The sequence below is a fragment of the Erpetoichthys calabaricus genome, chromosome 12 (assembly GCF_900747795.2).
Source record: "Erpetoichthys calabaricus chromosome 12, fErpCal1.3, whole genome shotgun sequence".
Classification (NCBI taxonomy): domain Eukaryota; kingdom Metazoa; phylum Chordata; class Cladistia; order Polypteriformes; family Polypteridae; genus Erpetoichthys; species Erpetoichthys calabaricus.
Genome location: NC_041405.2, coordinates 90,161,570 through 90,174,365, shown reverse-complemented (window position 1 = coordinate 90,174,365; position 12,796 = coordinate 90,161,570). Strand labels below are relative to the sequence as shown.

The following is a 12,796-nucleotide window of genomic DNA, read 5'->3' as shown; positions in this document are numbered from 1 at the left end:
CTCTTAATAGTTTTTGAACTCATTTTGCAGTAATGCCCAGTACACTGTAAATCATGCACTACAAAATATAGCTTGAAATTTATTAACAAAAAATGTATATGGTGATTTGAAGGATATAATTTTCCATGTTATAGTCCTCGTATGACTTGAGTGTGGGCGTTTGTATGAATGCAGACAGTAACTGACTGGTGTCTTGTCCAAGACTGATTTCTGTTTTGTACCCAAAACTGCTGAGATAGACTCTGGTCCTAATCCAACCCTGCACTGAAATGTGCAAATTAGGGAAAAACATATGTTTGAGGGATTTTCTTTGGCTAAAGTAGTGCTGTTGAGTTAACCACAAAAGGATAAAAGTGGCTTTTGAACTGATTCTAAAGTATAAGAATGGCACATTTCTAGAACTGCTAGAGTCAATTTTGGAAACTTTTTTTTTTTTTTTTCTACACCTGAGTAACCAGTTATCAAAATTGACTTTATCAAATTGGTAATACTTTGTTTATGAACCATCCACCGTGTCATAGGTGTACATTTGTATTACATAGAAAGACTATCAATCCATCCATTATCCAACTCGCTATATCTTAACTACAGTGTCACGGGGAGTCAATCCCAGCCAACACTGGGTGCAAGGCAGGGAACAAACCCCGGGCAGGGCACCAGCCCACCGCAGGGCACACACACACCCACACACCAAGCACACACTAGGGACAATTTAGGATCGCCAATGCACCTAACCTGCATGTCTTTGGACTGTGGGAGGAATCTGGAGTACCCGGAGGAAACCCACGCAGACACGGGGAGAACATGCAAACTCCACGCAGGGTGGACCTGGGAAGCGAACCCAGGTCTCCTAACTGCGAGGCAGCAGCGCTACCCACTGCACCACCGTGCCACTGGAAAATCAACAATGGTTAAAAATGTTTTAGCTGTACCATTTCATTTGTATTTCAAGTTTAACTGATTGGTGCTTACGCAAAAATTAAACTGTTGTTTTTGCATCAGGTCCATCATAAATTTTGGAGAATGAATAGTCATCTTTGCAGTTAAGGGTATACAGCCTCTCTCAGAATTTCATTGAGAACTGAAAAAGTATTCTATTGGAAATTCCAGAAACAGAATTTTGAGTTGAGGCTGTTCCTTTAATTAAAAAAATTTTAATTGAAAGCAAAGATAAATTTCAAAAAAGAAACTAGTTTGAAAGAGAACTTGGACCATGTTTACATGGAGGATTAGGTGAAAGGCAGGTACCGACTTTATGTGGGAAGCCAGATGCACATACTAATATTTGCTCATATTGGAGAAAGTTTATAGGCTCCAGTTAACCCAGTATGTGTGCTTTTGTTATTAGATAAGAATCGAGAGAAACTCCATGAAGACACAAAGAAGACTGTAAATAGGCATTGTCTGGCTTGGCATTCAAACCCAACTCTCCAGATCTGTGAAATAGCAGTGCTGCTATTCAATGTCACTACTTTCTCATAATATACTCATGGGTGTTAAAAGACTGAAGCATTAGTCGCTAGTTGCTACATCACATCCTGTAAAAACTTTTGAATTCAGGGAAACACCTGTGTATATAATATATATATATTGTAATGGAAACAGTGGCGCCAGCGAGCCCCAAACACCAGCACAGTCCCGGGTTCAAATAACGGAAGGTTCATTATAAAATACCTCCAAAGTAGCACAAACACAGATTTTCTTTTCTCCAGAAATCAATCCTACTTACAGTTCCTTTCCTGTCACCACTGCACTGCCCCCCTCCAGTTGAGTGTTGCTCATCTCCCTCGCGGCTCCGACTTGCCTAGATGAGGAAGTGCAGTCCCTTTTATTGAGGACGCAGGAGTACTTCCAGTGCCAGGGCCATTACCCGATGGAAGTACTTCTGATTCTTACAGATGTCCCATAAATTGGGGAGTGCAACTCCTTGCAGCACCCCCTTGCGACACCCACATACCCCAGCAGGGCTGTGTTGCTGGACTACAACTCCCTTCATTCCCTGCTGGTTCCCGAACGGGTGCCAATATAGTGGGCTGCTACCATCTAACACCTGGGAAAATTAAATTTCTCCCTGCAACAAGGGAAGGTATTAGGTACACATCGGTCGGGACACCTTTCTGTTTGCTCAGGGTCTCCCATCTGAGTAAGGGACTTTCCCAACGTCCTGCCGGGATGCCTGTCCATCCTGTGTGCCTCCTACTAATATATATATATATATATATATATATATATATATATATATATATATATATATATATATATATATATATATATATATTTTGCTTGTTTCCCTAAACAATAAAATACATCAGTTATTTGTTAAATGAAGCTTTAAGATAAATTAAGTGGAGTAGGGGAAAAAAATTAATTAATTACTGAAAAGAAATATTGGTAGACACAATGAATGAAGTCTTGCACCAGACAACATGATTGTATTAGCGTTCCACTAACTCTGATTAACTGTGGATTTGCATGGCTGTAGTACAGAAATGATGGATAGACTTAAAGAACTGAAAATTGCTGCAGAGGGGTTAGGTGGTGGGCACTCCACACACAGCCCCTTAGTGAATGAGCCATGTCCTCATTATGTGCCATTTGTCAATTTGGAAGAGCTTCTGGTTACCCATTATGACATTTAATACTTTTATTGCTATTGTTATTGTAACATAAAATGATAGCAAGATCTTCTATGTCTGTTAGCATACAGTAGATGTCCACCCCTAGTCACGTTACGTTACTTGTAAAGCTAGTCTCTTGATCAGTGTTTCTCAACCACTGGATTGCACCCCAGTTGCCATTGTTTATAACAGTAGTGAGTCATGATATGGGTTATGAGTGGGCTGTGGCCCACCACTGGTCCAACAAACATGCTCAACCCTCTAAAATCGCACTTGATTCACCAAGGGGTGAAAACCAAACTCTAATGATCACACACGATTCACCATGATTAAAGCTCTGATATTCGTGGCCCGTTCACTAAGCTGGAACCTTGGCGAGTTGTAAAGACACTTACATGAGTAAAAGTGGATTGTGACACCAAAAAGGCACTGCTGTAGATCACACGGACACCTGTTTTGCACTAAGTATATAAATGAGGTCAGTAAACCGGGTACTTGGATATGCGGTGTATGCAAAGAACATTTTTTCCCTTTTGGGAAAATGTTGAAAGGGAGATTTTCAGTTAGGTGTTGAAGAGGAGCAAAAACACATGATGACCCATCTGAAGTTACTTTCCCACAATGCTGGTGTTCCTGGAAAAGGAGATGTTCACTGTGCCATAACATTTGTGAGCAGCTTGCTTATGTGTTTCAGTCAGGGTTTTGAGGTACACATCTTTTTATTGGTGCATGTCCTATCACATTACACATGTTCCTACACATGTCCTCCCAGGGTTTTCAAACTTTCTGGCCATCTCTGTGGAGGCTGGTCACCCATAACCATGCAAGTTGAGCTAAAAGAATATTTTTATAGTCCAGAAGGCTTCTTGACAGCACGGTCAGTGATGGTTCTGCACCTCCTTCCTACCATTCTGACAAAGTAGTTTAAATTTAATTTTGTAAGCTGATATGCTTTGGAACATGAATAGGCTTATTCAAAATATCATAGTAAGACATAAGAAATGTGTGCCACTTTGCTTGGTGAAACACTTACGGTAATGATTGGTATTTCATTTTTTTAACCTCCTCTCCTTTATTTGTAGCTGTACATGTCTGTTCATTTTTAATCTGCAAGTGATTTACTCCAACCAGCTTCTTAACTCAGTTTTTGATGTCTCTGATATACAGGGAATATTCTGCTAAGTGTTAATGGAGTGGATCTCACACAAATGACCTACAGTGAAGCAGTCTCTGCTCTCAAAGCCAATGCTGCTCACTCCAACATTCAGTTAAAGGTGTTGGGAACCTTGTCTGAAAAACCCGAGGGGGAGTTTGCTGATGACCTAGGTGAAGGCGGAAGGGAGGTTGAAAGTTCCTTTTCACACTTGTGGTCCATGTGGCTTAACTTGCCCAGGTAATTATTGAACGGTGTTACAGTGAAATGTAAAAGTCAGGTGTGTGTATTTCTTTCTTGTATTCTTCCAGGTCCAGATTTCCTTCTTTCCTTCCTTTCATTCATTTAGTGCACTTAATTTCGGGTTGTGCAAAGCCATTCCTGATCAACACAGAGTATCAGAACAAATACAACACCACTCAAAGTTCAGACATACTCAAAACTATCAGTCTCGACTTGTCCTGGTATGCATCTTGACGGCACTGGGAGTAAGACAGGGTCTGTCTCTGGACAAGGAGCCCACCTCAGGACACACTTGGCTTCCCACCCATGCTCATTCATCTATCCATCCATTGTCAAATCCAATGAAATCAGTTCAGAGTTGCAGGAAGTCAGAGAAAATGCTAAAAGAATCCAACACAATGCAGGAACTAACCTTACTCACACACATCTACACTCCCTCAGGCCAGGACAATTTAGAACTGCCAATGAACTTAACAATAATGTATTTCCAATAAAAAAAACCAAAACAAAACAATTACATTTGTATTTAGAATAAGAATTTTGTGTGCTTTGCTTTGGTGTCTGAGTGTATTTGTTCAGCATGTGTTAGATAGGAAGTATGACTGATCTGGTTTGGGGGTTGGAGATGATTAATGGAACAGCATAGAAATTACTAAACATTAATATGTTATAGCTTACAGTTATATGGTTATTAGCTACAGTTATCCCTGGAATTTTATATGTAAAACAAGTTATTGTATGGAAAACGGTTCAGCTGCATCTACACATCTAAGCCCTCCCTTGTAATCAATCTGAACAGGTCATTAGGGCCCACCTGTTGGAGAAAATCTTCCTGTCACACCTTGGTTTTAGGGCTTTTGAATTTGCCTTAGGCCTCAATTACATTTTCAGAAATTTGGGAATGATTTTGCTTTTTTTATTGATATACTAGCAAAATACCTGCGCTTCGCAGCGGAGAAGTAGTGTGTTAAAGAGGTTATGAAAAAAAAAAAAGGAAACATTTTAAAAATAACATAACATGATTGTCAATGTAATTGTGTTGTCATTGTTATGAGTGTTGCTGTCTTTTATATATATATATATATATATATATATATATATATATATATATATATAATATACACACACAGACACACATAAACATATATATATACATATACATATATATATATATACATATCTACATATACACATATCTACATATACATACGTATATACACAGATACACATCCACATAAACATATATATACATATACAAATTTACATATCTACATATATATATATATATATATATATATATATATATATATATACTGTATATACTGTATATAAACATATGTACTTATTGGCTCCTGTATTTAGGATATAGCAGGTTGGATAATGGACGGATGGACATTTGTATGCATAGCCCCATTTGCCCGTTTTCGTTTTTTTTCTTTCTTCAGTAATATTTCAGTAAACCCGGAGCTTGTCAGTTCAAATCCTGGTACTGACACCACTGTGTGACCCTGAGGAAGTCACTTCACCTGCCTGTGCTGCAAAAAACAAAAGTAATGTAACAAATTGTACCTCAGATGTTGTAAGTTGGTGGAATAAAGGCATAAGTAAAATAGATAAATATGTATTATACACATAGGAACTATTCATTTATTTTCAGTTAAGTCATCTGCAGCAAACTTTTATAAATGAGGGTTTCTGATTTTTAGATAGTGCAAACTGTTTCTTCTTCATTGACGTTTTCTCTTGGAGAGCTTTTTTCATTTCATTGAAAATGAAAGCAGCAGCTGCCAAAATATGTAGCTTTCTTATTAATTTTTCAACATTGTGTAAAATAAATGTATAAAGTAACATAAAAGGTTTAAATACTGGTTATTCTTTTACACTAAAATATTACTAAAGAGATACAAAAAAAGTAAAATGGATATGTTCTTTTTCTTTAAGGAGATTAAATATTACTGAAGAAAGAAAAAAAAAATTAAACAGCCAAATGGGGCTATGCATACGAACTTAAAAGGTTTAAATAAAACAGAAATATATATTTTATTTTGACTTGCTTAACTTGTGGAGGGTGTATCCTGTAGCAAAGCCCTAACTTTTTTCGTGAAAGCCCGTTTCAGTAAATAAGTGTTAAAAACAGGTGTAAAGATATTGACAGTAAGCTACGCAAACCCAGGAAGACATGGAATCGTTTAAATCAAGTATCATTACATCTTCCTTTCTTAAAGAGAAGTAAGGCAGTACTTATAAGCTTACATATTTATATATAGACATACATATATATATATCTGAAGCCGTGCAAGCACACTCTTGAGAATGCAACGTATAGTTGTACAGAAGAAAAGCAATCTTGCCTCAAATGAATGGCAACCTTTTGTAGGTCTATGAACTTAATTTAAACTTTAGGTTTACACGGTGCTTTCTTTCCGAAGTACCTGCACTCATGAATATGTCTGTATGTGTCAGTCGGTCAAATCAACGCGCTTCGCACCGGCGAAGTACCGCTTTTAAATTTTTATTAAGAAGAAAATAAAACGTTTTTAAATTGAGGGAAAATATACTAATAACAGTTTGTTAAGGATCAGTTTTTTTGTGAAGCTGCCTTTACTCGAGTGATCACTTCGACCTGACTTGGTGGCCAAGTATAAGCGTTATCTCGTAGGTAACCACCCATACAATCAGATTGTGAATCAGACTATGAATGCCGTGAATGTAATTACACACTCACTGCACTTGCTTACGGTAATCGAACCTCGGACGTCAGCGCTAGAGGGGCTTAGCAGCAGTGAAGTATTGCTTTTAAATTTTAATTAAGAACAAAAGAAAACCTCAGAGCTTTGATTCCCGAAAGGGAGTGAAGTGAGTGTCCGGTTACCTACCAGGTAAAGCTTATGGTTGGACAGCAAGTGATGTAACACCAGCCACGGTGCCTTCAGTTGTGAGAAGCAGAGAGTCATAGAATGATTGAAAATAGTTTTGCATTTACCTTTTTAGTAAAAGGCGAGCTTTTAAGCCTGAGAAATCACCCCGTAAATGCACACGTTTAATTGTACATGTGTTAATATGTATGGTTACACAGTATTAAAAGACAGTGAAGAACGTGATTTACCTTTGTTCCCGCGTTTGATAAAAGGCGAGCTTTTAAGCCTGAGAAATCACCCCGTAAATGCACACGTTTAATTGCACGTGTTAATATGTATGCTTACACAGTATTAAAAGACACTCAAAAATTAACGTCATTTACCATCAGCCACGGTGCCTTCAGTTGTGAGAAGCAGATCATAGAATGATTGAAAATAGTTTTGCATTTACCTTTTTAGTAAAAGGCGAGCTGTTAAGCCTGAGAAATCACCCCGTAAATGCACACGTTTAATTGCACATGTGTAAATATGTATGGTTACACAGTATTAAAAGACAGTGAACAACGTCAGTTACCTTTGTTCCCGCGTTTGATAAAAGGCGAGCTTTTAAGCCTGAGAAATCACCCTGTAAATGCACACGTTTAATTGCACATGTGTTAATATGTATGCTTACACAGTATTAAAAGACAGTCAAAAATTAACGTCATTTACCTTCGTTCCCGCGTTTGACTCGTGCTGTAAATCTCTTCCTTGTTTTTAGTTCACGTGATTACGTAGGAGGCGTGATGACGCGATACGTGACTCCGCCTCCTCCATTAGAGTATATGGACAAAAAATATGTTCCAGTTATGACCATTACGCGTAGAATTTCGAAATGAAACCTGCCTAACTTTTGTAAGTAAGCTGTAAGGAATGAGCCTGCCAAATTTCAGCCTTCCACCTACACGGGAAGTTCGAGAATTAGTGATGAGTCAGTCAGTCAGTCAGTGAGGGCTTTGCCTTTTATTAATATGTATAGATAAGGCTGTTTTTCTATGTTTTTGTCCTCCTAGAGTTGACCTTGGCAATATCAGTATTTATCAGTGGAGTTAACCAGTTGTGCTTGCTAAGCAGCTGGTGCCTCAGTTTACACTGTCTACTGTGATGCAATAAGATGCTGCAGATGTTCTATCAAACAGTTGTGGCGAGCGCCCTCTTCTACGCAGTGGTGTGCTGGGGAGGCAGCATTAAGAGGAAAGACGCCTCACGCCTGGACAAACTGGTGAGGAAGGCAGGCTCTATTGTTGGCATGGAGCTGGACAGTTTAACATCTGTGGCAGAGCGAAGGGCGCTCAGCAGGCTCCTATCAATTATGGAGAATCCACTGCATCCACTAAATAATGTCATCTCCAGACAGAAGAGCAGCTTCAGCGACAGACTGCTGTCACTGTCCTGCTCCACAGACAGATTGAGGAGATCGTTCCTCCCCCAAACTATGCGACTCTTTAATTCCACCAGGGGGAGTAAACGTTAATATTTAACATTATACATAGTTATTGTCTGTTTTTTTTCACCTGTATTATTATCATTCTTTAATTTAATATTATTTATTGTATCAGTATGCTGCTGCTGAAGAATGTGAATTTCCCATCGGGATTAATAAAGTAAGTGTGTGTGTGTGTGTGTGTGTGTGTGTGTGTGTGTGTGTGTGTGTGTGTGTGTGTGTGTGTGTCTGTCTGTCTGTCTGTCTGTCTGTCTGTCTGTCTGTCTACCTACCTACCTACCTACCTACCTACCTACCTACCGCCATTACAGACGTGTAACCGGTGGTGGTTTCCATCACAGCAAAATATCCTACCAATACAAGTGTCCACCCATTAAAACATTTGTCTGAACTTGTTCGTTCCAGGTAGGGAATGCTGGGCACATGTGTGTTAGATCATGAATGCCAGTTGAGGATTTTCATATTTGTGGGTTTTTTTGGAGTGTTTGCCTTCATAAATCCTGAGAACTAATGTGTGTGTGTTTTGTTTTTTATTGTGTAGCGCTCTTCACTGGTGCCACGATATTGCCTTGCACAAGACCAACAATGAGAGCTGGGGCTTCAGTATCGTTGGAGGCTTTCAGGAAAGTCAAGGTCAGCAACCCTTCTTCATCAAGACCATCGTTCCTGGAACTCCAGCTCATTATGATGGCCGCCTCAAGTGAGTGAGACTTTTTACATCAAAGCTTTTATGAATGTGCCATAATTTTCGTGAATTCTCTCTTTAAGGTGGTCGCAATTTCCTGAGGTTTGGTAACAGTTCCCTATTGACATTAGCCCACTTATGTCTGAAAAAATTATATTAGCCAGTTTATCTTAACCATTAGTGTAGTTGAAAGCTTTTTTTTCTTTAATACATATATTTTTGGAAATGCTGTGTAGTTACATGTGACTATCAAATAATGCTTAATTATTTATAACCTCTAGATACATTAGTGTTGCTCACGTACATTTTTAAAATTGGAGTTCGGGCAGATTAAATGACTTAATCGAGGCTGTTGAATATGGTGGAAAAAGGGGAGTGTGAACCATTATAGTCACCACTTAGCTTTGACATTAACAGTAGCTTGTGAACAAAGAAATACAATTAACATCCATGTGCATTATTAATTTAATGACTGCAAATTTCTGTGTCTTGTAAGAGCACCACATTTGCTTGAAATGGGAAGAATACGCCTTGAAACTAAAATGCTCCAGAATATACAAGCAGGTCAGAAATAGTCAAACAGAGTTAGTTTAACACAAGTTCCTCTTCACTTAACCGCAGTATCTGAATGTCCTGGTCAAGTCCGCAGTGGCGACAAGCCACACTAGATGGACCAGGCAACCCTCTCCGTGTTTTTGTGTCTCTACCAATCCAGTCAGAGAAGGACACAGAATCCACATGTCCTGAGATTTCTCCAAATGGGATGGGGTTGATGCATCTAACATGAGAGACATCCAGAGGAATTCTGACTACAACCTATATAATAAATATAACACTCCCACCTTAAATGGCCTTTCTTGATCCAGATAATTAGCAGATCCACTCTCTCATCTTCCATGTTTTTGAGGTCCTAGCCCAGTAATGGAGGATAAACCCAGCAAGCTTGTGTAGATACCTAATTTGGACACCTTGGTAACACCCTCAGAGCTCATGATCATTAGTGACGATTGTGGTTCAGATTGGCCAATAGATCGAAAGCTTTGCCTGAGAACTTCGATCCATTTTACTACCACAGTGTAGTGTAGTTTTTGATAAAACCTCACCCAAGTCCCAATATGTTGCTCGATTTCATTGTTTCACAATGCACTTGATCATGCATGATACTCAAAAGTCCTTGATTTCCTACATCTGGTGTAACTCCTTTCCCCCCGAAACACAGATCAAGCCCCCCCTTTTCAGGAGCGAGCCATGATCTCAGCCATGGAAGTGCCACTTGTTATCCTGACGTCTTGTGAACTGCTTTAGTACGTGTCGGAGATCTGATGAGGCCAAAAGAACAGTAACCTTTACAAAGAGTACAGTAAGTCTCCAAACTGGACAAACTCGGAGTTTTGTCTGTGTAATGATATCCGCTGTACATGGAAATCACAAAAAGCAAAGAAGACGCACCTGCTGCACACCACTGTGTACTTACAGAAAATGGATTTGCTTTTCTGGCCATATTCACCTCTGCAGCCTTGTTAAGTGCATAATCATCAGTTTAACTTAGCAGACAATGAAAATACCATGTATGAGTTAGTGTCCTAATATAAATGCTTAATAATAATAGTAGTAATAATAATCATACATTTAATTTATATACAGTAGCTTAGCTGGCTCCAGAGATGTTGATTCAGATTGACTGATTAGTTTCCCTCCACTACCACAGTGTGACTTGTTCAAATACTGCCCTGACTTTGGACAGGCCGTGGAGATGGCGATTTATATTTTAAGAAATGTTTTGGTTCACTTTTTTTTTATCATAAGAAGCAAACAAGCACTTGACACTAGTGAGTAAAACGAAATGTTCACCAAATCTCTTGGATTCACTTTGCAGGTGCGGCGATGAGATTGTGGCAGTGAACGGCGTGAGCACTGCTGACATGAACAATTCGTCTCTCATTCCTATGCTGAAGTTACAGAAGAACAAAGTCACTGTGACGGTGGTTTCCTGGCCCGGAAGCCTGGTTTAGCGGCCTTCACACTTTTGCTGTACACTTTGCCTTACGATGCTGTCGCATTTTGAAAAGCAAAAGCAGCAGCTGACACCTGTCTGTTTTGTTTTGGACTGACTTCACAGTTGCACATTAGGATCCCTTAGCAAGAAGAGTTTTATACCACCTTTCTGTAGTGGCATGGGATGATTTTTGCCCTTAAAAAAACAAATTGGTAGGAAGGTAAGCCCCAGTGACCCAACTGCCTTAAAATATTCCTTTCAGAATTTCCACTGCGGCCTGCTTGACATTTTTCTTTTCCAGCTTTGTTTATTCTGCTCAGTCTGTTCCTCTTCATGCTCTGCTTGTCTCTACTTAACACCACTAAAGTGCCCTTTGGATTTTAGACGGCCGCTATTGACAAACAGCGGTTCAGGTACATGACTTGACGGTAGTGGAAATTTTATACTTGGCATGACGATTAAAAACTTGAAGGCCAAAATGCATTTGTAACTTTGAATGTAATGCCACTTTGTGACTGGTGACATTCGGTGACACTACGATTTGATAATCAAGTCTGTTAAGCTTTGCACGCTTGTAGATGACATGCAAGGCTTTAACTTTGACCCCACAGGACAGGCTGAAGCAGTTGAAGATGATGCACTGAATGTGTAGCTGTGTCCAGACACAGCTTTTAATCTGACACTTTCCCTACAGATAAGGACGTCCCGTAGCCGCACGTGCGGACTCTTCATAGGTTGCTTAACGAAGTTGGGAATCTGCACTTGGTACTGTCTGCTGTTTGCACGTATCGGGGAAAACGCTGCTGAAATGTGCTCTCTGTCTCCCTGTTTCTAACTTTCTTGGCCTTGTCAAAAGAAGTCTTTTATGTTTTTATTGTATTTATAGCCAAGGTAACTTATTGATCATAAACTCCGAGTAACAGCCAGATTTCAGTCCAAGTTGAGCATCTTGCTTGATTAAGAACTTGATAACACTGCTTATTGCTAGCGCCTTTTAACTTAAATGATTTGACTTTGCTCAAAATTAAATCTTAAGAAATGTGTTAACCTCCGTTTTAATGACTTCAAATCAGTAGGCTTTAGGGTTTTTTTTTGTTTTTTTTTTTAAATCATTTGTTCATAGATAAAAATGTAGTTTGCCTGTCATTAGACACACTTGTAAGAATTATGTTTAGAAGTGTTTGCTCTTGGTAATAATAAGCAAACAGTGTGGAGGTTGGTAGTGGCGTCTGGCGGTGAACACCCGGCCGCGGCGCTCCATCAGCGGAGAGGCCGAGACGACTGGTGAAAGTCACACTTCTGAGAAGCTGGCTATGAAAATGGGGGCTTGTTATTATAACATTGGAGAAAATAATGTGTCAAAAAAACAAAAAGGATCCCTAAGGAAAACGTTATGCAGTATGCATTAAAACAAAACAACCTTATTTGTTGCAATGTTTTACTAGACAGGTTTTACATGAAGGGTCGTATTAGCTGATGAGGTCTTTTCCATATGTTGCTGGTCTTTTAAACCATAAAAATAAAAGGAAATTTTAAAACCATTTTGCATTGTTTTTTTTTTTTTTATTGTCTTTCTGTTCTGGATTTAGATGCAGGAAAAAGTGTATTACTCTGTGAAGGTGTTTAATTAAAAACAAACACAAAATGTACTTCTAAAAATATTCTGTTATTTTCTGTAGAAACTTGGCCCACATCAAAAGTGTGGGGAAATCTCTAGTGTGCAAATGCCATGTAATGTTTACAATATAATTTTCCTACTT

At 39.0% G+C, this 12,796-nt stretch overlaps 1 protein-coding gene across 3 annotated transcripts in view; it reads left to right on the top strand.

The window, feature by feature from the left end:
* The window catches only part of lnx2b (ligand of numb-protein X 2b), a 67,696-nt gene extending 55,119 nt beyond the window's left edge, over window positions 1–12,577 (top strand). For all 3 annotated transcript variants that reach the window (XM_028815845.2, XM_028815846.2, XM_028815847.2), the window contains 3 exons: window positions 3,786–4,011; window positions 8,897–9,055; window positions 10,917–12,577. In XM_028815845.2, coding sequence (XP_028671678.1) covers window positions 3,786–4,011; window positions 8,897–9,055; window positions 10,917–11,052 — 521 coding nt within the window. In that variant the 3' untranslated portion in view covers window positions 11,053–12,577. The remainder of the gene's footprint in view (window positions 1–3,785; window positions 4,012–8,896; window positions 9,056–10,916) is intronic.
* Window positions 12,578–12,796: the final 219 nt, after the last annotated feature.